The 21,863-nt window shown below is 47.5% G+C and overlaps 1 protein-coding gene across 1 annotated transcript in view; it reads left to right on the plus strand.

The window, feature by feature from the left end:
- The window catches only part of DISC1 (DISC1 scaffold protein), a 349,681-nt gene that overhangs the window by 123,750 nt on the left and 204,068 nt on the right, over positions 1 to 21,863 (plus strand). Inside the window, exons 7-8 of the mRNA XM_027094035.1 lie at positions 11,086 to 11,140; positions 15,986 to 16,088. Of these exons, the coding sequence (XP_026949836.1) occupies positions 11,086 to 11,140; positions 15,986 to 16,088 (158 nt within the window). The remainder of the gene's footprint in view (positions 1 to 11,085; positions 11,141 to 15,985; positions 16,089 to 21,863) is intronic.

A 21,863-nucleotide genomic window follows, 5' to 3' on the forward strand; every position in this document is an offset into this window, starting at 1 on the left:
AGTCTGGAGTCAGGGAGCCTGATTCCTCCAGCTGTTTTTCTTTCTCAAGATTGCTTTGGCTATTCGGGGTCTTTTGTGTTTCCATACAAATTGTGCAATTTTTTGTACTAGTTCTGTGAAAAATGCCATTGGTAGTTTGATAGGGATTGCATTGAATCTGTAGATTGCTTTGGGTAGTACAGTCATTTTCACAGTGTTGATTCTTCCAATCCAAGAGCATGGTATATCTCTCCATCTGTTTGTATCATCTTTAATTTCTTTCATCAGTATCTTTTAGTTTTCTGCAAACAGGTCTTTTGTCTCCTCAGGTAGGTTTATTCCTAGGTATTTTATTCTTTTTGTTGCAGTGGTAAATGGGAGTGTTTCCTTAATTTCTCTTTCAGATTTTTCATCATTAGTGTATAGGAATGCAAGAGACTGCTGTGCATTAATTTTGTATCCTTTTGCAGTATATTTTGCGGAGGAGGCTGCCGCGGGTCTAGATTCACACAGCAGTAGTGTCCTGATGTCTTTGACCACTTTTGGAAATAGGGCAGGGAGAGAAAAGGTTAACACGGATGGCTTGGGAGAGAGCGGGGCTTGGAGTCAAGTGCCCATGCAAGCAATGGAAAGGCAATGGAAAGGTGTGCAGCTGGGCAGAGCATGGGTCATGGGTCTAAGCAAAAGAGAACACTGCCATTCCAGGCCAGTGAGTTCTCTCTATGCCCCACGGATCACCTGGTGGCCCCTGAAAGGGATCGGAGCAAACGGGTCTCTAAACATGGGCAGCCCCGGGAGACCACCAGGCAACTGGCTTGGGTCAGAGAGGTGGGTAGAAGTTCCAAAGACAGGAGAGCAGAAGAGGAACTGTCAGAGGAGAGGACCAGCCAGCGCCAGAGGAACAGGAAGTCTTGCTTATAAATGAAGGTGTGAACTCGGTGATGCTGGAGGTCCCTTCTGCATTTATCAATAGAACACTTTGCACTTTCAGATTTTGTGAAATAGGTTAAAATAAACTGCTTTTAAAAAAAACAGTAATTCTGTTCCTCCTAGCCCCCAGGTAAGTTCCCCTGCAACCTTCCCTGGGCAGCCCATGACCATCCCCGCTGCGGTGCTCAGGTTCTTTCTTTTCTAATGCTTATGACGAGCAGGCACTAGACATGGATGGAGCTGAAATCGCCGTGCGGCCGCTGTTCAGAATTGGGAACTCACCGTTGTGTCCTCCCATTTTCTTTGGAAAGTCATTGTCACAGGCAATGGGAAATATTAATCAAGGCACAACTTGGAAAAGATGGAAAGGGTTGGAAAAGAGGGAAGAGACTTGAAACTGTCACCTATCTGGGTGGGTCCAGATGCCACTCACCCTGAAGAACAGGACCCTGACTTCTGTTTTTTGTTGGGTGTGTTTGGGGAATTCAAAGCAGGAGTCTCATCTTAGTTACAGATTTTAAAAAAACCTTTATTTTGTGCTGGAGTAAATTTATTAAGATTTAAAACACACATAGACCAAAGGAGGGTGAAAAATGCCTATATATTTTTAAATATTGCATTTTAATATTTTACGAATTCCCTGTGCTTTATTTTCTTCAAGGAATTTACAACATTTATTATTATTTAGGTAGTTCATTTGGGAAGCTTGTAATATGTAGACTCATCCACTCCTCTTTTTTTTTTTTTTTGGCGGTACGCGGGCCTCTCACTGCTGTGGCCTCTCCCGTTGCGGAGCACAGGCTCCGGACGCGCAGGCTCAGCGGCCATGGCTCACGGGCCCAGCTGCTCCGCGGCATGTGGGATCCTCCCGGACCGGGGCACGAACCCGTGTCCCCTGCATCGGCAGGCGGACTCTCAACCACTGCGCCACCAGGGAAGCCCCACTCCTCTTTTATATCTTAGGTATCTGATAAATTATTCTCAACTGGAGCCTCATGGATTCTCAAAGATTGAAATGACTGTACCTGGTTCTCCTAGTGCTGTGACTCTGGGTTAGCTCTCGGCCTATGTGAATGCCTGCGGCCTATTTTAAGAGCTTTTCTTCTGGTCAATTTCAGTTGTTATTTTTCATTATTGTCAACTTGAGAACTGTCCTGCGCTTAATTTCTGTGTAGTTTGGGTGTCTTCTGCAATCCTCTGTTCCCTTTCACCAGACCTTCTTATTCCTGACATATCCCAAGAGTGTTTTCCTGTCTGCAGGTCATATGTTTTTAGTCCCTGCTTTAACTTTTCAGATGTTAAAGGAATACACCAAACTAAACTGCTTTTCAGACCTTGAGCTGAAGGGTTTAAGCTCTTCCAGCAGAAGTAATTCAGTTTTGCTCAGAGAGACCCTTTCCCAGTGACTGTAGCGAATACCCCCAGGTTGGGAACGCCCGCTCATTGCTGGCTGGACTTCAGTCAGTCATTAGCACATCTTTTCCAAACTGCTGAAGGGCTGATTGATCTTCCCTGTGCTGCTGGGGAGGACCCAACCCAAAACCTCTAGGTTTCCTTTAGCTCCGTGCAGGGGGCCCCTGTGCCTTATACGTGAGGGTCGTTTTTGTTACTGTGCTCATCCTGGCCACCACTGTCGTAACTACTTTGTACATCCTTTTGGGCAGATTTCCTCAGCTTCCTCTTTGAGCGGTACTGGTATTGGTGTTTGATTCCTTATTCAGTTACTTATTGAGTCAAGTGGATGTTTTTTCTTGCTGTCTATTCATTTTGTTCATCAGCAGTCTGTTTTAGCTTTGTAAGCGGATTTCGGAAGAGCCTGAGAGAAACATAAGGTGTAAACTGTGTCTGCAGCTTTATGTGAATATGCTTGTCCTTAGCAGGTAATTAAAGATGACTCAGAAAATCACCATGGACACAGAGCAGAAAGTAAAACCTTTTGGGTAAACTTCAGAATTAGGGAAAGTATACGTGTTTAGAAATGTAGAAGAAACAACATATATTAAAAAAAATAAGGATTAAATGGAAATGTAAGGATTTCTTTTAAAAACCCTGGGAAAGATGGGATATTAGTTATGAAGTAGGCAGAATTAGGGGGACAGTGGTTGAAATGGAAATCTGATGTTACCTTTGGATCGCTTAACAGAATAAACCCAGAGGCAGGATCGTATTCCCCCTGGATCAAATTGTAGTGTTTGAAGGATTGAACTCAACAGGAGTTGTGCGGAGAAGAGCTCTAGAGGCCCAAGAATTGAAATCATTTTGAATCTTCAAATACATTTGGGTTATGACAGTAGTTGAAAATCTGGTACCATCTTGGTTACCAGTCTTCAGAAAATAAGAGGCCAGTGTTTTATTTTCTGATTGTGTGTAAAAAGTTATCTTTAAACAACTTGGGAGGAAGGAGTAGAAAGGAGAGTAGTTATGATCTAAACATAAGGCTGTTCTCTATTTTTGTCTCCTGTTATTTTTATTTGTTGGACAGCTAAAAGCTATTTCAGACAAATGTCTGTAAGTCAAAATGGTTTTGGCCTATGCATTCTAGTTTCAGTTTGGAATAAAATTGTTTGAGAGGAGGTGAGAAAGAGCTGGTTGAGTTAACACTTGGAATATTTGGATAAGCCAAATACCAGATTCATCAGCTCAGAATAAAGCTGTGATTCTTGATGGAACTGGACTTAGATGCAAGCTGTGACTCTGTAAAGTCGGGCAGAGTTTCTCAGTGGAGATGGGAATTGACAAGAGATGGCCTGGGACCAGGGTGTGTGTGTGTGTGTGTGTGCACACGTGCATGCCTGTGTGCACTGTTTCATTCCTCTCAGCTAATTTGGGAAATTCTGCAAATTCAGTATTCGGGCTCTTTCCTCTGCTGTATCTTCACGTCACACCTTGACCCCAGGAAGTCTTTTTTAAGAAATTGGAAATCCTTGCATTTCATCTCTCTCTCCCAGCTATCCCTTCTAGGAGGGCTTATAGGCGCTACATAGTTGTATTTTATTAAAAAGAGTTTATGACCTAATCACATGTGACATCTCAGTGTCGGTTTGCTGAGTCAGTTGGAGAATTTGGACTTTACCACAGAGACTCAAAAGCAGCGGAGTGAAGTATCCTCGTTCAAGTTGAGACCCAGGATCCCTGAAATTCGGAGAAATGTTCTGTAAGGATATGAGTCACTAATGCGATCCAGATTCAGAGGAAGGATCAAAAGGCTAAAAGTGCAAGTATTTCTCTGGCCAGTTTTGCTCTGGTTCTTTCATTTTATCTCCCCAGCTTGGGCCAGAGAGGAAAACCTCCAATATATTAGTTAAAAATTCATGGGCTGATTTTTGTCAGATTACTCAGAAATATTTATTAGTCTCATATAGGTTTGGCTATTTGTAGAAATGATTTATTAAAAAGTGTTTCTATACTTCATTCCGCCCAAGGTCCCCAAAACATTAGCTAGCTGTTTGACGAGCGTGAATCGGTCTGTCCTGTGTGTGGCTCCCGTCCCCCCTACTGAACTGCACAGAGATTCCGTGCTGTTCCCAAGGTGACAAGGACGGGCCACAGGGGTGCCAGCCCTTGGTACAAATCTCTCTCCACTGCATGCAGCCTTTCCCAAGGGTCAATGTCTCAGACGGCCAGCTTGGTAACATTTACAGCCACAGAGAATGGCTGCTTCTGACGACTACATGTGTCCCATCGTGCCTTTATGAGATCATCTGAAGCTTGGAGAAGTTCTTGGCCTTTTTGTTGTCTGTGCCGCATCTGTGCCCCACTGGTGACATGTGACGTTATCAGCTGTGAGGAGAGAAGGGTCGAAGGAAGGAAAAAGCCAAGCAGATAAAATCCTGCATTTCCTAGAGCCGTTTTTGCTGTCATTTTCTTAACCACTTGCCCCGATAGAAGGTTAGAGGCCTGAGTAATAATTGGCAACGTTGTTAATGTCAGGGATTCCTGTATATGTGTATGTATTTTAATTTGAGACCCAGGTAGCGCGTGTGCCAGGGCAGCTGTCATTTTGCCCTTTATGTCTTTCTAGTTTGCTTCGGTGACAATCTCTCATTCTTAAACTTATTTTTAGTAAACAAGGCACAGGGGATGGAACTGGGGACGAGGACAGGGGACAGGGAGAAGACTGGAAATGAAACTGACATTCCTTCTCCTGTAGCTTTTTGCTGAAATGGGACTTCAGCGCACGGCCAGGTATATACACCCACAGGAAGACGGACGGGCAACAGCCAGCAGACAGCAGACTTTCTGCACAACTCTGTTCTGAGGGCTGAAACAATCGTGTCTCGCTTAGTAAAAATGACAGTAAAAATGGCCTATATTTCTGCCTCTGTCACTAATGTTGTCTGGCACTTTGCATGACCTGTGTGTTTTTTAGATTCTGCAGATGTCTACAAATAACATAACATTAGCAGAAGAATCTTGAGTGGTAGAACAGTAAAGGAATACTGGATGGTAGGACTGGGACATTCTCAGAAGTCACCTGCTCCAGCTTCCTCGCTTTGCAGGTGAGGAGGTTCTGTAGAAAGCGAGCGGGGTGATAGTGGAATTCTCTGTGCGCCGTTACTATTCTTTTGCATCAGAGGTTGGACAAGAGCAGCAGTAGGGTTCGTCCTGCAAAGGCTTGTCTGGGGGTGCGTGTGTGGTTGACGTCCTGGCTGTGGGTTTAATGCTGGTGGCCGACGCTGGTGCTGAAGGCGGTGGTGGCTGGCTTCCCGGGGGTGGGAACAAGCATAACAAATTGGGGAAAAGCACACGGGTGGTTTCTCGAGGACGTGAACACAGAGGAGTCCTCCAGGCCCCCCGACATCGCGGCCCAGAGCAGTGGAACTCCTGACTTGTCTTCCCATCGTGAGGTCTGTCCCGCACCGTGACGGGACCCCTGGCCTGCATGTCCAAGAACTGTCCACACCTTCCAGGTAGCCAGTGCTTGACCCCTGCAGTGTGGGCCACGCTTGGGAGCAAGGCCTTGAGAAGGGGCCCTGGCGGGAAGCAGGCCCGCAGCCCTTGGGGAGGCACTTCTGGTCTCGGCTGCCTGGAGCAGCTCCGGGTGGGTGTGTACCTTTGACCCTGGGGTTGCTTCACTCCAGGATTAAGGAGATCAGGCAGAGGCCTCTGTTGCCTGGATCTATGAGAGGTGTTGAAAGCATTACTGCGAGAGAGTACGGGTTCAAGTGTCTTATGAGCCTTTGAGTTATGCTTCCCTAAGTGACAGCATCTGGAGAAACAGGGAGTAAAGAGTTAGTCCCTCTTAGACTAGGACATGGGATTCTGTAACCAAATAGTTGCCCAATGCAGCTATAGGCTTTTGAGGAAGATGAGCAGGGTGCTCTAAGCACCGTCACTGAATTTTGTAGAGTGACCCTCTGGTCTCAGCAGTGTATCAGCAGTGAGGGCTCACTTAGCATCGGCTGGAGGTGGGCTCCAGGCTGAGACCTCCGGGTGCCCTCTGCACAGCCGTGGACCTTACTTCCAGCCTCTGGCTCTCCACGTGTCTCCCCTCCCTCGCCAGTCTGTAGTAATTTGTTAGCGATGCCATAAGAAAGTACTGCAGGTGGGTGGCTTAAACACAGATGTTTATTGTGGTTAGATGTCCAAGATCAAGGTGACGGTTGGCGAGGGCTTTGAGTGAAGGGTCTGTCCCAAGTCTCTCCTTGGCTTGTAGATGACCATCTTCTCCCTGTGTCTTTTCACACTGTCTTTCCTCCACGTGTGCTTCTGAATCCAGATTCTCCGCCAGTCATATGGGCGCGGGACCCACCCTAGCAACTCGTCTCAACTAGTTACATTTGCAGTGACCCTGTTTCTAAGTAAGGTGACATTCTGAGATATGGGGGGTTAGGACTTTAACACAATTCAACCCGTACACAGTCTATGAAAAGAAACCATCCAAAACAGATAAGTCAAAGTGGGCAGGACTTCTAGGAGACGGGATTTAGATGCACTTAAGTAGTCAGCCTGGGCTCCCTGAGGGGTTAGAGTAGAGTAAGGACTGGAAGGTAGGAGGGAGTTGGCCTGGCGTGTGTCTAGGTGGGGGGCGGTCGAGCGTCCAGGCAGAGGGGTCTGCGCCAGCCAAGGTGGATCCGAGGCACGTCCAGGAGGCCTCTGTGGCCGGGCAGAGCGAGCAGAGGAGGTTGTCGTAGGAGGCGAGGTCAGAGAGGTGATGGGAGATGGGCCATGGTGGTCCTCGTTGGATGTGGCTTTACCTGGGTGCATTAGAGAAGGGATTTGCACTGCGGTGCTTGAGAATTCTCGCTCTGGCTACAGGCTTAAGAATAAACTGTAGAGGGGTGAGGGCAAAAGCAGGGGACCAGTTCAGAGGCCACTGGGGCATTTCAGAGGAGGGTGTCCATGGCTTGGGCCAGCATGGCAGCAGCAGAGGTGCTCCTCTGGTCGGACCTTTCTTCCTCAGAACTGTGTCTCACCCTGAGTCATTGAACCCAAATCGTCTGGCTGATACGCTTCCCTATAAATGTCTCGTTCTGGCCCTTGGCCAAGTCTTTAGATTAGTTACTATGACTGACTTCAGTTCCACTTGCCTTCTCATGATTGCTGGAAAGCAGTCTGTCCCTCCCCATATCGAATGTTTTATTATTGATATTTTCGACATCCATGGGAGTGTTTTTCTTGTGATATTGCAGGAGGATTTATGGGAGCCCCTTTGCACACCTACCCTGAAGCTAAGGCATTTGTGAGCTTCTGTACTAACCCAATGGCCCCATAATCATTTTTTTAAAAACTCAAAGACATTCTCACATACAACTTTCCTATAGCCACCTGTGTAGTCTTTAGCGCCTACACTATAAGACAAGAATATTTACACTCTATGGTTGGAGGGGCTCTCAGTCTCCCACTTGGGTGGGTTGAAAATGAAACCATCTATTAGTCTGAAGCAAACAGAAGAGGCATCTTGTCTCCTGTCGTCCGGTGGCTGCCACACAGTGTAGACTTTTTTTCTTTGGACCCTGGAGCACCAGTGTGTAGAATCTTAATAACACATGTGATTAACCGTATTATTGAAAATGGAAAATCCCACATGTATTAGTTTGCTAGGGCTGCCATGACGAGGACCACAGACTGTGGAGCTTAAACACAGTTCTGGAGGCTGGAAGTCCAAGATCAAAGCGTGGGCAACGTTGGTTCCTTCCGAGGCCGTGAGGGAAGGATCGGCTCCAGGCATCTCTCTTTGTCTCGTAAATGACCGTCTTCTCCACGTGTCTCTATGTGTGAGGCTGGGAAAACCTATTTATAAGATACTATTATTCTTATTATTTTAAATTAATTGATTTTTTATTGAAGTATAGCTGATTTACAATGTTGTGTTAGTTTCAGGTGTACAGCAAAGTGATTCAGTTATACATATATATCAATACATTCTGTTTCAAACTCTTTTCCCATATAGGTTATTACAAGATACTGAGTAGAGTTCCCTGTGCTATGCAGTAGGTTCTTGCTGTTTATCTATTTTATATATAGTCGTGTTTATGTGTTAATCCCAAATTGCTAATTTATCCATCTCCTCCAGCTTTCCCCTTTGGTAACCATAAGTTTGTTTTCTAAGTCTGTGAGTCTGTTGCTGGTTTGTAAATACGTTCATTTGTATCTTTTTTTTTTTAGATTCCACATTAAAAAAAAGATACTATTAAATATAGGATCAATTTTGTGGAAAACCGTTTATTGAGAAGGTATTAGTTGAATGAACTCCCATGAGCCTGACAAAGGCTGTGCATTTCTGCCCAAGTTTGGAGACCTGACAGCACCAGCGCAGAGTGGTGCTGCCACTAAAATCAGTAGGGGCCCATCTCGGGTATCCTTTGCCCATCTCTCCCCAGCAGTTCCAGCGTCTTGCTCAGCTCCCCGCTCTAGACGTTAGCCTGCCCTTCAGACCTACCTCCCTTCAAAAGACCCAATCTCCACGCAGCCAGTGTCTAGAATTCTCCAGGCGGGATCCCACTGTTCCCATCGATCACACTGATTTTCGTCATACCGCGACTCCTGAATTCAGAAAAATCTGCTGCCATGTGCCCTGCGGTTTGTCATCTGGGCTGACCTCAGCTTCCCTGGGACACCCTCCTCTGCTGAATGTAGGTCTAAAGTGGGGATGACTTTGCTCAGAATGTACCTGCACCAGTTTCAGGGCATTTGCAAATGAAATGAGCTTGCCTGTGCTCAGAAATCACAGATTGGTGGAGGTGATGACATTCAAAACCAGTTCTTAGAGTTGAAGAAATTGGCAGCAATCAGTAAATTGGCAACCTAGCTCCGATACTTTGCAACCCCTGCATAGGAGCTTTTTCTGACACCCCCCAAGACCCCAGAAAACCTGACCTTCCCCTTTTGCAGCTCACAGGTTAACTAAGTGACCACTTCCCTTCTCGTACCTGTAACTTTTTTTTTGAAGGGGGCCTCCCATCTAGCAGCATTGAGGAGTTGAGGGCAAGAGCCTTGTCTTTATGCTCCAAGTTTCTAACTTAGAAGGTGCCCTATAGATAAGGGGAGAGTTAATGCGTTTGTGAAGGAATGGATGAGTGCAGAGCTCTAGATCAGATGCCCTCACTGCTTTTCCTTTCCTTGTTGACTTCTGTCACTCTGTGCAGCCCTTAGACCTCACAAATTTTGCTCAAGGTGCCTGCCTGGTTTGTCGCACTCAGTGTTTCTTCCTCTGAATCCCTTCTCACATTGTTGCTTGGAACAATGTTGCCATTAATTTTGTCTTAATTATTGACACATGAGCCAGTCTTTGTGTGTGCCTGGGAAAGCCTATTTATAAGATACTATCATTATTATTTTTTAAATTAATTTACTTTTAAAATTGAAGTATAGTTGATTTAGTGTGTTCGTTTCAGGTGTACAGCATTTTGCTGATCAAAATGCCATTACTTTTCCAGAACAAACCCCCGTTTCTTTCCTATTGCTCTCCTGCTCAGAAATGGTATGACTTCCCATTGGCTGTGGGCTGAAGCTCAGAACTCCTTAGCCTTCATTCAGTACTGACGATGGATAGTCCTTTATATTCCTTTAAAAATTATTTGAGTTGTAAATATCCCAGACACTTTGAAAAATATGACAGATACTCATTTACCTACCATGGAGATTAAACAAATACTAGCATTTTCCCCACTTATTTTCCTAAATAAACAAACATCATAGATGCAGGTAGACCTCCTGTTCCTGTCCCTGCCCCCATCACTCCCCTTTTTACCTTTATCTCTCACAATTCACCCTTGTGAACCTCTGGCCAGTTGGATTCCTCTTCCTGAAATTTCCCTCTCCCTCCTTTACCTTTGAGGCCCAGTTCACTTTCCACCTCTTCCAGGGAGCTTTCCCGTCGATCCCCTAGTTTTCTAAATCGCTACACAAGTTATTGTCCTATTGCTCACTTGGGAACTGTATGCCGCCTGTGACAGTTCTAATGTAGCAGTTTGATTCTAGTATTGGGTTTCTATTCCCCTTATTGTAACTTTTCCATCTAGCTTATGTTATAGATGATCGCGTATACTTCTTCTCCTTTAGAGAACAACGCTGGGAATAAAGTGTGAGTGTTAGTTTCATTCATTCATTTGTTCATTCGTTCACTCTGCAGATGTTGACTGAGAGCCCATCTATAAGCTCCAGGAATTATTTTAAGCGCTGAGGATACAGGAGCGGACACAAGGGGATGTGGGCAGTTGCCGCAATTGTGGAGCTCTTATTCCAAAGGGGGAAGAGAGAAATTCCATGAGTAAATAAATATGTGAAGATGCATAGTGCTAAGGAGAAAAAAGAAGCAGGGGAAAACATATTGGTTGAATTGCACAGTAAACCCAAATAGATAATCCTGGATTACCTGCCTGTGAAACAGTACCCTGTGTAGACCATCCTTCTTGGAAGGTAGTTGTAGGAATGGAATTTAATCCTTTGCTGCCAGGAGCACGTCTGGGTTGTTCATTCTGTCAGTAGAAGTGCACTATAGAAACGATAACAGATTTTAATACCAGCCTAAGTAGAGAATAATTAGGGAGGGAAAAATCTGCTTCTTAGTAACCTATTAATTACAGTCAAATGGAACCAATTTGGCATTGTCTTTGCTACTGTACTTCTTCAGCCATTAGGCTGACGCAAGGTTCACTGTTTCTCAGTGTTCCTACATGTGGTGGGACTGAACTGCTACCAAGAAGACCAATGTCCTCTTTCTAATTCTTCTAGCCTCCAGGAAAGGATAAAATCCCTCAACTTGTCACTTAAGGAGATCACTGCTAAGGTAAGTACCTTTCCATGCCCACTTTCTAAAGGAGTCTCTGAAGTTTCCTTTTGACTTAATTTCATGTCACAGAACACCTGCGCTCTGGACAAAATACAGACTTGGGAAAGCCATCCTACAGGCCCAAGCGATGAGCCAGCCAAGAGAGCCAGGGCCGAGGGCTGCTCCCGTGGTGGAGGGCCTGACTGCGGGCCCTGGGGACTGACGGCTTTGGCCTTTGCTTCAGCAGGAGCTGCAGTGTTGGGGAAGGGAAGGTGATTGCTACCGTGCAGTGCAGTCGAATGCCTTTGCTTGAAAGGCTTCCAGGATGGAAGTGAACTGAGCAGTTAATTACATTTCCTTCGGGAAGGGCAGGGTTCAGGTTTCTCACAAACAGACGGGAAGTGGTATAGTGGATGATTATCTTTTGTTTTTCAAAGTTAAATGGACTTCAAAATCATTTTGCCTGTTTTATCTGCTATCTACTTCATTTCAGACCTTGGTTTGTGTAGTGATAGAGGCCTCCTTCGTTATTCCCTGGGAGCACGTCGTCAATTCACTTAAATAGTCTGTGTCTGGTTAGTTAGGAAAACCACAGTTTGCAAAACAAAACCCTTCCTTGCAGAGATACTTAGATCCCACCCGACTTATTGCCAAACTGTGAAGTAGGATCAATTACCCTGTGACTTATTAGTAGAGGTGAGGCTGAGAGCTAGGTCTTAATCATTAATGATTTGTGTTAGGTTTGGGAACCAGGGCGGTTATAAGATAGTTGAAATGTGAAAAGAACAGGTTTCTGAGCGGAGAGCAAAGCAGACAAGAGTCTGCTGGCCTGGAAGGAAGCTTTTCTTGTTCTCGGTTCCCCGGGGAAGAGAGCAGGAAGACCTTCTGGGGTCTTGGAAACCCTGGCTGAGCCGAGATGGGGGATGTGTTGTTGGCAAAAATGTCCACAGCGGCTCTGGTCCTTTTCCCAGTGTTTGTGTCTAATTTGTTTCTGAAAAAAACATTAAATGATTTTGCTGAAAATCACACAGCAGCAGTTTGATGGGCAGTTCTGCCCTGCATGGAAGGAGAGCTTCCTGTGAGGACTGTCTTGCCAGTTAGTTGGACTGCGTTGGGCCCTGGAACCGCGGAATGCTTGAAGCCCGCCCTGCCTTCCTGGAGAACCAGAGAACCGCCCAGGGGTGCTTACCCAGAGAGGAAGGGCAGGACGAGACTCAAGGCCGTGCGGGGACCTGAATCCGCAGGCAGAACTCAGGAAAGGGCTTTGTCTCAGGCTCCCAGGCTGAGCGCGGCTGAGACCTTGCCCCCTGCCCAGCTGCAGGTCAAGGACGACTGGCTTGGTTCACCAGTTTTGTTTAAACTTTTTTTTTTAAATTTATTTTATTTTTGGCTGTGTTGGGTCTTCATTGCTGCGTGTGGGCTTTCTCTAGTTGCAGCGCATGGGGGCTACTCTTCGTTGCAGTGCGCGGGCTTCTCATTGCGGTGGCTTCTCTTGTTGCGGAGCACGGGCTCTAGGCGCGTGGGCTTCAGTAGTTGTGGCACGCGGGCTCAGTAGTTGTGGCTCGTGGGCTTAGTTGCTCCACGGCATGTGGGATCTTCCCGGACCAGGGCTCGAACCCTTGTCCCCTGCGTCGGCAGGCGGATTCTTAACCACTGCGCCACCAGGGAAGCCCCACCAGTTTTATTATACGAGGCAGGAGGGGATGCTGGAGAGCAGGCCTGAATTTCTGCCTTATAAGTGACGGTGATGTCGCCCACTGGCATTCGTGCCCTAGCTGCCACTGTGACCTCGAGGTGGAGCCAGTGGGGAGGTGAGGTGAGACCAAAGCTTCCGGGATGGGGGCGGTGGTGGCGGTGTCCTCCTGAATTTCCTACTGTAAACTGTGCCATTTATCAGGTGTGTCCTAATTTCTGTGTAGTATTCATATGTGGAAGGACTCTTGGGTTTGGGTTTACTGAGCATCAGACCCTACTGTGTGTGTAACACAAATGAGTCTCTATCCCAGCAGTGAGGGTGCAGGTGTGCATAATATGTAACACAGATGGTGTTTATCTGTGTGTGCTTTCTATGACATTTTATATTGTGTACACACACCCGTAGGCATATGCACACGACCTTGGGATTTGTCGATCATCTCCAGCTACTGTGGCTCAGATGCCAGAAGTGGTTTGTTTCGTTCGCACCCTTTCTCTAATACGTTTACAAAAACTTACAATTCCCTTGCTTTTCCATAAAATTAAGGAATGCATGCCTAAGATTTTAAAGTGTAAACTTAAAAGCTCCATTTCATAATGAGTTCCTCAGGGTCCAATTTAATTTGGAATTAGAAAGGAGATGCAGATTTTCTGGGGCACACGTGCGCGCGCGCGTGTGTGTATATAGGTGGGTGTGTACACGTGCACATACATGAATGCGTGTGTGTATGGGGGGGGACATATGTTAGTCTACAGAGAATTAGAACAAAACTGCCCAGTCACACGCAACAACTTTCTCTCCCCTCTGGACTGGTGACCTTGAGGTAAAAGTCGCAGTTTGGCCCAGTTTTCTTTCTTCAGTGACTTAGACAGAGTAATCTGATATTCTTTCAAATCCTTCCTCAAAGAGAGCTGGCACCTGCCTTCCACTCATTACATTTTTTCAACTCTTACGGGTTCCCCAAACCAAAGGTAATTAGGGGATAAATGAGATGGAAGAAAGCATTGGAAATAAATGGGGTATCCGGAGGTTGGTAGATATTAGATTACATCCAGCCGTGCCTGAAAGAATGTACACTGCAATTTAATAAGAAGATTTAGAGGTGGTTTCAGATGAATAGTGACAGATTGCTCAACAAAAGAGGAACGGACCCAGTTATGATTAAGAGAGGCTGCGAGCTAAACCCAGAAATACTGGATGGACTTGGACGGGGCACAATTGTGGCTGGTGTTACGGAGTTGACAGAAATGTCCTGGGACTTCTGGTGACAGGCTTAGACCAATGGGAGGGGCCGTGCCCGTCCCTGGCCTTGAGCCCGTGAGACTTGGTGCCGGGGCGGGTGTCCTGACACACCCTGACTAACCTCAGGACTGTTGAGAGGGGGTCTCCAGATGAATGGCCTTGGGTGATGGTTGCCCAGCTCTCCTGGTGCGAGCTTTGGGGTAGAGGCCTCCACGCCGTCTCCTTCACCCAGCAAGTAAGTTTTATAAAGAGATGTGGGAAATTACAGCCGCTTAATGGAAAAGAACATGTTGAAGGCCATGGGGGAAATGGTGTCACACTTTAGGCAGGGGGGGTGAGGTCTGCGTTGATTCTAGAAACAATCTCCATTTCAGTCTGCGGTACACAAAGGATTTCAAGTTGATGGTATCTAGCAAGACCTGGAAACTTCTGGGGAGATGACGTTTTACATTTTCTCTGGGCTCTGTGAACCCAACTGGGTTAATTTTAGTGTCGGAATGGAATTTAAGGTTGTTAGCAAGAAAAGAGGGATGCTTCTAGGTAACATCCTTTGTGGGCTCCCCCCCCCCAAAATGTCTCCACATATGTGTTCATTGTTATTCAACTGTGCTCTGTGCTTCTGTTGCACTGGAGGTTTTTTTAGGTAGCTCATTAACCTGAGTATAGATAGCAATTGAATATGAGGTTTCTGCTTTAAATAAAAGAAAAAGATTGTGATAGTTTAGCTTCGAACAGATACAAAATGACCTAAAAAGAAACTGAGAAAAAGAAACTGAGATTTAAGATTTTTGGTTTTTTTTAAAAAAACGAGAAACATGTAGGAAGTGAAATGATAAAACCTGCAAACCTCCTTGAGATCTACTTGTCTCTTTTTGCAAATCTGACGTCCCAGCAAGTAGGTGCCCTCGAGTATTATCAGACAACGTCGACTGGGAACGCTCTGCCCTTGACTGTAACATCTGTGTACCATTTTTGCCTGCCTACTACGTGCTAGACACAGATCAAAATCCCTGCTCCCATAGCACGTATCCTACCCAGAAAGGCAATAAAAAAACAAGGGAAGAAAGACAGTGTGTCGGCTGGAGAGAGCGCTACGAATAAACGTCCAGCAGGGGACAGGTGGAAGGGGAGGGAGGGCCGAGGGCTTGCTGTTTTTTTGTGGGTAGCCGGCAAGGCCCTTCTTCCCAGGGCAGAGTGAACTGAGTCACCAGGGCCAAGCTGAGCCACTCAGAAGGAAGGAGTAAGAACGCAGAGGCCCTGGGAGGGAGCAGGCAGAGGGCTTGAGTTCTTTTAGTTTGTGGTTGTGCTCTGTTGTGTGAGGGCCTCTCAGTTTTGTGTTCAGGTGTGTGAGAGCTGTAGGATCTATGCTGGGAATATGCCAGTGCCTGCTTTATTTAGCCCTTCCTCCCTCCCTTCCCTTCTTCCATCCTTCCTTCCTTCCTTTATGCATTGCTTGCTTTTTAAGAACTCTCCTGCGGTTACTCTTTTTTTTAATATAAATTTATTTATTTATTTATTTATGGCTGTGTTGGGTCTTCGTTGCTGCGGGTAGGCTTTCTCTAGTTGTGGCGAGCGGGGGCTACTCTTCGTTGTGGTGCGTGGGCTTCTCATTGCGGTGGCTTCTCTTGTTGTGGAGCACGGGCTCCAGGCGCATGGGCTTCAGTAGTTGTGGCTCGTGGGCTCAGTAGTTGTGGCTTGTGGGCTTCGTTGCTCCATGGCATGTGGGATCTTCCCGGACCAGGGCTCGAACCCGTGTCCCCTGCATTGGCAGGCGGATTCTTAACCACTGTGCCACCAGGGAGGTCCCCAGTTACTCTTTATCACCCCCTTTATTACTTATAAACTCAGGAATCTGTCTGGCGCTCTGTTGCCCTCTGACTTTTACGTAAATACATGATGACTCATGGCTGTCTCTCTCCCTCTAGGTGTGTATGAGCGAAAGACTCTGCAGTGCCCTGAGGAAGAAAGTTAACGATATTGAAACCCAACTGCCGGCGTTGCTTGAAGCCAAAGCGCTTGCCATCTCAGGTACCTGGGGGCAGAGGGACCATGGGAGGCAGTTGGAGCGAGTGATGACAACCGCCGTGTCCGTATCTTGTCTTGGATTGACATTCTCCCTGTAACTGATGTCATGCTCAACAGCTCAAAGCCTTTCTGGGGAGTTTCACTACAACCCATGGGATAGATGGGCAGCGTGCTTTTCCCTATAAGGGAGGGATAAGGCTCTTAAAAATACACATGCACACATCATATAAAATAGTTACTTGTGTAGGTGCCGTAGTCTGGACTTGCAGTTCCTGTTGCTTTAAGAGTTTAGAGACTAGATACTCTGGATGCCATACAATTCTAGCCGATGTTTCTACAGCTTCATGTGTATCTGGAGAAGCTCAGTGAGGGTTATCGGGTGCGATCAGCCCCTTCCTCTGCGGAAGGAGTGGTAAGAGGAGATAAACTGAGGTACTCAGCGTAACAATCTAGTCATAGATTGTAGATTTTTGGAGGGAACTCAGTGGATTATTCTCCTTCCTTAAGCCGGTAGTTACTAAGGGATGTCTCTTCCCATTAATCGGTCGGCTGAAGACACAAGCCTCTGAAAATAGGATCTTACTCCATCACCTGAACAGTGTTTTTGAACATTCCTCTGCATCGGTTATTTTATTTTATTTTCACGTCAGCTCTATCAAGTAGGAGGGAGAGATCCTGCAATGCTGAGGAACAGAGGGGGAGATTGAGGCCCTGGGGTGTGTCCTCTGGTGAAGTTCACTCCATCAGCTAAGGGGTGATAGATGGGAGGCTAGAGTCCAGGTGTGAGAGATGGATTCTTAACCCAGTTACGTAATGACAGCCTCCAAGGATTCTGAGCTGTATAGGTTGAACGAATCCACAGCTCATCAGCTTCGGAAGAATCATAAAAATTTAATGAAAAGGTATAATAATTACATGTGTGGGTTTTAAGTGGCATTTTAAGAAGGAATACAATAATCGGCAGCTTCTGCTTTTCAGATCATTAAACAACGAATGTCGGCAGCTAACGAGCAGTTTGGTGCCCGGCGTAGTCACGCGTGTTATTTACAACCCGCAGAACACGCGCATGTGAATGTGGGACTTGGCTGTTAACAGCTTCACGTGCCACGTACTTGAAATTACAGCCCCACTTGCTAAGAGGGAAAAAGAAGACTGAACGCAGTCTTGCTTCTGAGTTAGGGTTTTTGCCTTTCTTAATCAATGTATCTTTCCCGGGAATACAGGTGGATGTGTCTGTGTTAAGCCCAAGGGCGGAGATGCGTCATTGGAGCAGAAGGGGAACCCGCTCTCAAATGTGCATGATTTCCTGTTAGGATCCCAGGGAAAATTCTTAGCATGGTATCTTGCATACGGGGCCTGGGTTTTCTGTGTAGCTCTTAGATCAGCTGGGAAATTGGTGAGGCCTCATCGGATGAGGGAGTTAACTGGGGTGGGAACTCACCTCCCGACCCCCCTATTTCCTGGTCACTCTTGAGCCCCTTGGAGAACAGGACTTTCAGTCAACGGGCTGCCCCATGGGTTGGGCTAGCGGCAGGCTGATCATCATTAACTTCCACACGTAATGCGATTTCTGTTTCCTCTTGAGCTATGCTCCACAGCAGGGAAGGCCCGAGGAGGGAGAAGGTGCCTCCCTTAGGGTGCTGGTGGCGCCGATGTTTTGGACCCTCACTCCACTAGACAAAAGCCACGACCACAAACCTCTCCAAGTGAGGCCTATTTTGGGTTCTCTGTGTAGGTGCTGGGACAGTGCTGTTGAGATTCTCAGAAGCCCTATTGAATGGAGAGGATCTAATGGGATACCCGTAGGTTCTTAGAGGGCCTTTCATCTGTCTGAAAGTTTCTAGATCTCCCATCCTGGATTTGATCTATGGACTGAGGTCTTTTCTTCATTTGAGAATCATCTGCTCTCTGCAGAGACGGGGAATAAGAAACAGTTTTGTTTCAAAACTTTATTTTTATTTTAAATATGAAGTCCTGGCTCCTTTGTATTTAAATGTACGTGCTCTAACTCATCTCCCTTTTCTTGCACCTGATCACAGGCAGCGACCAGAAGCCAGTGGGCACTTCTGTATCCTGCCTGGAAATCTCTTTGGCCGTGTGGTTAACTTCACTAGGAATTGTTTTCTATATTGCCTCACTGGTAATGTTACCAGACTTTCTGTCACTATCTTATAGGGGTCCCTTTTCCTCTGGCTTCCAGTAATACTTTTCTTACTTTCCTTTCAGGCTTCACTGAGGGCTGCCACCTGGTCCCAAAGTCGGCGCCTCAGGTTGTAGGATTTGTAGCAGCCGCGTTCTCCTTTCAGTTGCCAACATCTGTCCTCGTTAGTGATTGCTGCGTAATGAACTACTTCAAGACTTAGTGGCTTAAAACGTCACCAGTCACTTATTTTGCTCGTGAACCTGCTCTTTGGGCAGGGGGTGGGAGGGTCAGCTTGGGGGTGGCAGCTGGGGCTGGAGGGTCCCCTTCCAGGACTCCTGTGACTAGCAGGCTGGTCTGTCTATCTGTCTGTTGGTTCTACCACGTCTGTTGGTAACCTGACTATCGCCAGCTTGGCCTCATCGCAACGTGGCTGCCGGGTTCTAACAGTGAGTGTCCCAAGAGATACGACATGGAAGTTTCTTATTTCTTAAGGCCTGGACTCAGAAACTGGCATGCGTCTCTATTAATAGGTGATGAATTACCCCAAAACTTTGTAGCTTGAACAACAACCATTTATTATATGCCACGGTTTCTGAGGGTTAGGAATCTGGAAGCAGTTTAGCTGGGTGATCCTAGCTCAGGATCTCTCGCGAGGTTGCTGTCCAGATACGGGGTGGGGCTGAAGTGCTCTGAAGGCTTGATGGGGCCGGAAGATCTGCTTCCGGCAGACGGTCTTGGTTCGTTGCCACGTGGGCCACGCCGTAGGGCGCTCATGACGCGGTCGCTGATTTCCCCCAGAGCAAGTGATCTGAGAGTGAAAGCAAACAGGACAGAAGACACAGCGCCTGTTGGACCTTAGTTTCCAAACTCGCACAGTCATCTCTGCTTTAGCGATTAGAAGGGAATTGCTAAGGCCAGCCCACACTCAAGGGGAGGGGAGACAGGTGCCACCCCAAGGGAGGAGCATTGAAGAATCCGATGGGCACATTTTAAAACCATCACAGCAGCCATTTGATTTTATTGCTGGAGCAGTCCTGGGGCCCTGGTTCAAGAGGAAGGGACACGGGGGACAGCTGTCAGTGGGAGGGGTGCAGAGAGTTTGGGGGCCATGATTTACAGTGTGCCACGGTGACTTAAGAGCCCGTAGGAGCCCGTAAACTAAAGATGTGGACCGGTTTTCAGCCACAGGTAATGGCATCAGGCACCTGAGTGCCAGGCCTGGCTGTAGGTACTGAGGGTGCAGCAGTGGACAGGACAAGAACCCTTCCTTCATAAGAATTATGCAGTAGCGTGGAGCAAGATATGCCTGGACTGGATGTGGTGGAAAAACATGGCTGTGTTTGGAGTGGGAAGAGCTGTTGAGATTGACTCCGGTGTAGGGTCAGTACTGTGGTAGGAATAAACTAGTCATCATTGGTTAGGACCTGGCTATCCAGGGCTCTGTACAGCAGGCTAAGGGTAGACGTATCTAGGAGCAGCGATAATTTATTTTTAAGCAAGGCAAGGACATGATCAAAGCCAGACTTCAGGAAGCCCGGTCTGCAGTGGGGTACACGGTGGGATAGAGGTGGGAATGTCTGGGGCTGGAACTCAGACTTAACTAAGATGCTATCATTGAAAAAGGGAGAAAAGAAGGCTAGTGTATGAAATCTTATACGCATGCTTAGAAGAGCTATGGTGGCATTAATATAGCCCATTGAATGTGGTATCACATACATTAAGAAAACCTAGAAAGCTTATCATTTCTTTTTAAGTGTAGGTCACATGAGATAAGAACAGAGACCACGGTAATACATCAAACGCAACAATCATCTAGATTTTATTTCACGATACACAGTGGATTCTCCACGGAACTCAGCCTACTTCCTCACTGCCGCTCCTGTGGCTTTCAAAACTCCAAGGAACCTAGATTTCTTCCCGGTCTTCATTCACCTACGCAACTCTTGACTAAACTGTATCTTATTCCTCTCTTTTCTTTCCCTTCTCTGTTTCTGCCTTAACTCGTGTGATGTCTGGCAGAGAATAGCTTGGTTGAAAGCACACACCCATCTTTCATCCCTGTGGACAGGTAGGTACTGTTGTCAAGTCCATCCTGGAGAAGGTCATCTCCCCATGTCTGTGCGTAGTGGCTTAGAATGGGGAGCCGACTGGGGCTGACAGATCTCTTGCTTCTCGAGAGCAGAGGCCACCCTGCGTAGCAGATAGAAGCTTTGCTTTGGAATCTGAGAGGTCTGTGTTCAAGCCCAGCTTAATCGGCACTTGGCTGGGTGCCCTTGGGCCAATTATTTCACCTTTTAAAATCTTGCTTCTTCATCTATAGAAGGAGGATAACAGTCACACTCTTACCTTAGCGTGCTGTAAGAATTAGATGGGGTGGTGAATTAGACTAATATGGCGCACCAGTACACCGATACCTGGAGAATAAATGTGTGTGAGCTCCGTGTGCAGAGGCACTATAGATGCTTAACTAGCGTCCAAGTGGGAGGAGGTTTCGTCAGGAGGTGACTGGCTCGTGTACCTGCAGCGGAAGGGCTTGTGGTGGCACCTACGTCCCTTCTTGCAAAGTGGCTTCGGCCCCAAAGGCCTGCACAGTCTCCTGCCCGCTGAACTAGGTGGGGCCGCTCGTTGATGGCCAGCCTTCAGTTTGTCCCTTTGGTTTCCAGCACTGAGTTCAGAAGCCCAGAGCCCTGCTGGTCCCCTCCCCAGGCCCGGAAATTAACCTTAGCCCTGGAGGCCTGGTCAATGTCACGGCTGGATCCCAAGCTCCTGGGCTCGGGGCATCTCCCTGAGGCCCGGAGCAGGTCTGGTCTGACTGCCCACTCCAGGCCCCGTGCCCCCGGGCCTCACTGAGGCTTTTCTGGCTGGAGCTCGAGAGGCCATTCTCCACAAGAGGCAGCCTCAGGCCCACCTTGCCGACTGGCGGGCTGGACAGCACACGAGAGCAAAGATCTCAGGAGGGTGCTTCACCAAAGGGAACCCACCTGGACCAGGGCTCCGTGAGGCTGTGCTGCCCAAACTGCCCGCTTCACGTGAAACTCGACTGCGTTGGCCTCTCCCTAGGCTGGGCAGAGGCTGTGGGGAGAGCGAGGGGGTGGTCTCGGTGCCCCAAGGAGGGTGGGATGGGTGTGCCTGCCTCAGGCTCTGTGGTCAGGATGTCAAGGGCCTATCTCCTTTTCTAGAACCGGGCCGGGCCTTGCCCAGCCTTTGACCTCTGGTGATGAACACTCCTGTCTTGAGCTTAGCTCCGTTCCCTCTCTGCCTGCCGTTCCTTCCTTTCACAGCTGTGGCCTCCTTACCCTCCTTCTCTTCCCAGAAACAGAAGATGTTTCAGTGGCGGGAACCCGCGTCCGTGTCTCCGCGACAGGCATCCTTCCCGGCTGTCCCCGGCCTTCCGTCTTGGGCTCCGGGTCCTGTCACTGGGCTCTGCTTCCGTCACGCTCTGTAACCTGACTGGTGTCCCATGGTCATCTTGCACGGGGCCGGCTGTGCTCTGACCGTTTCCCCGCCCCCAGCATCAAGGCCCAGCTCTCTGATGCCCGGGCTCTGAAGCTTTGCTTATATTGACATCCTGCGTGAGTTTCCGGCTCCATCCTTTCCCTGTTGAAGCAGCCCCCTTATTGTTCTGGTCCACGTGT

Source organism: Aethalodelphis obliquidens, unplaced genomic scaffold (assembly GCF_003676395.1).
Source record: "Aethalodelphis obliquidens isolate GAN/ISIS:26980383/991018 unplaced genomic scaffold, ASM367639v1 scaffold87, whole genome shotgun sequence".
Classification (NCBI taxonomy): Eukaryota; Metazoa; Chordata; class Mammalia; order Artiodactyla; family Delphinidae; genus Aethalodelphis; species Aethalodelphis obliquidens.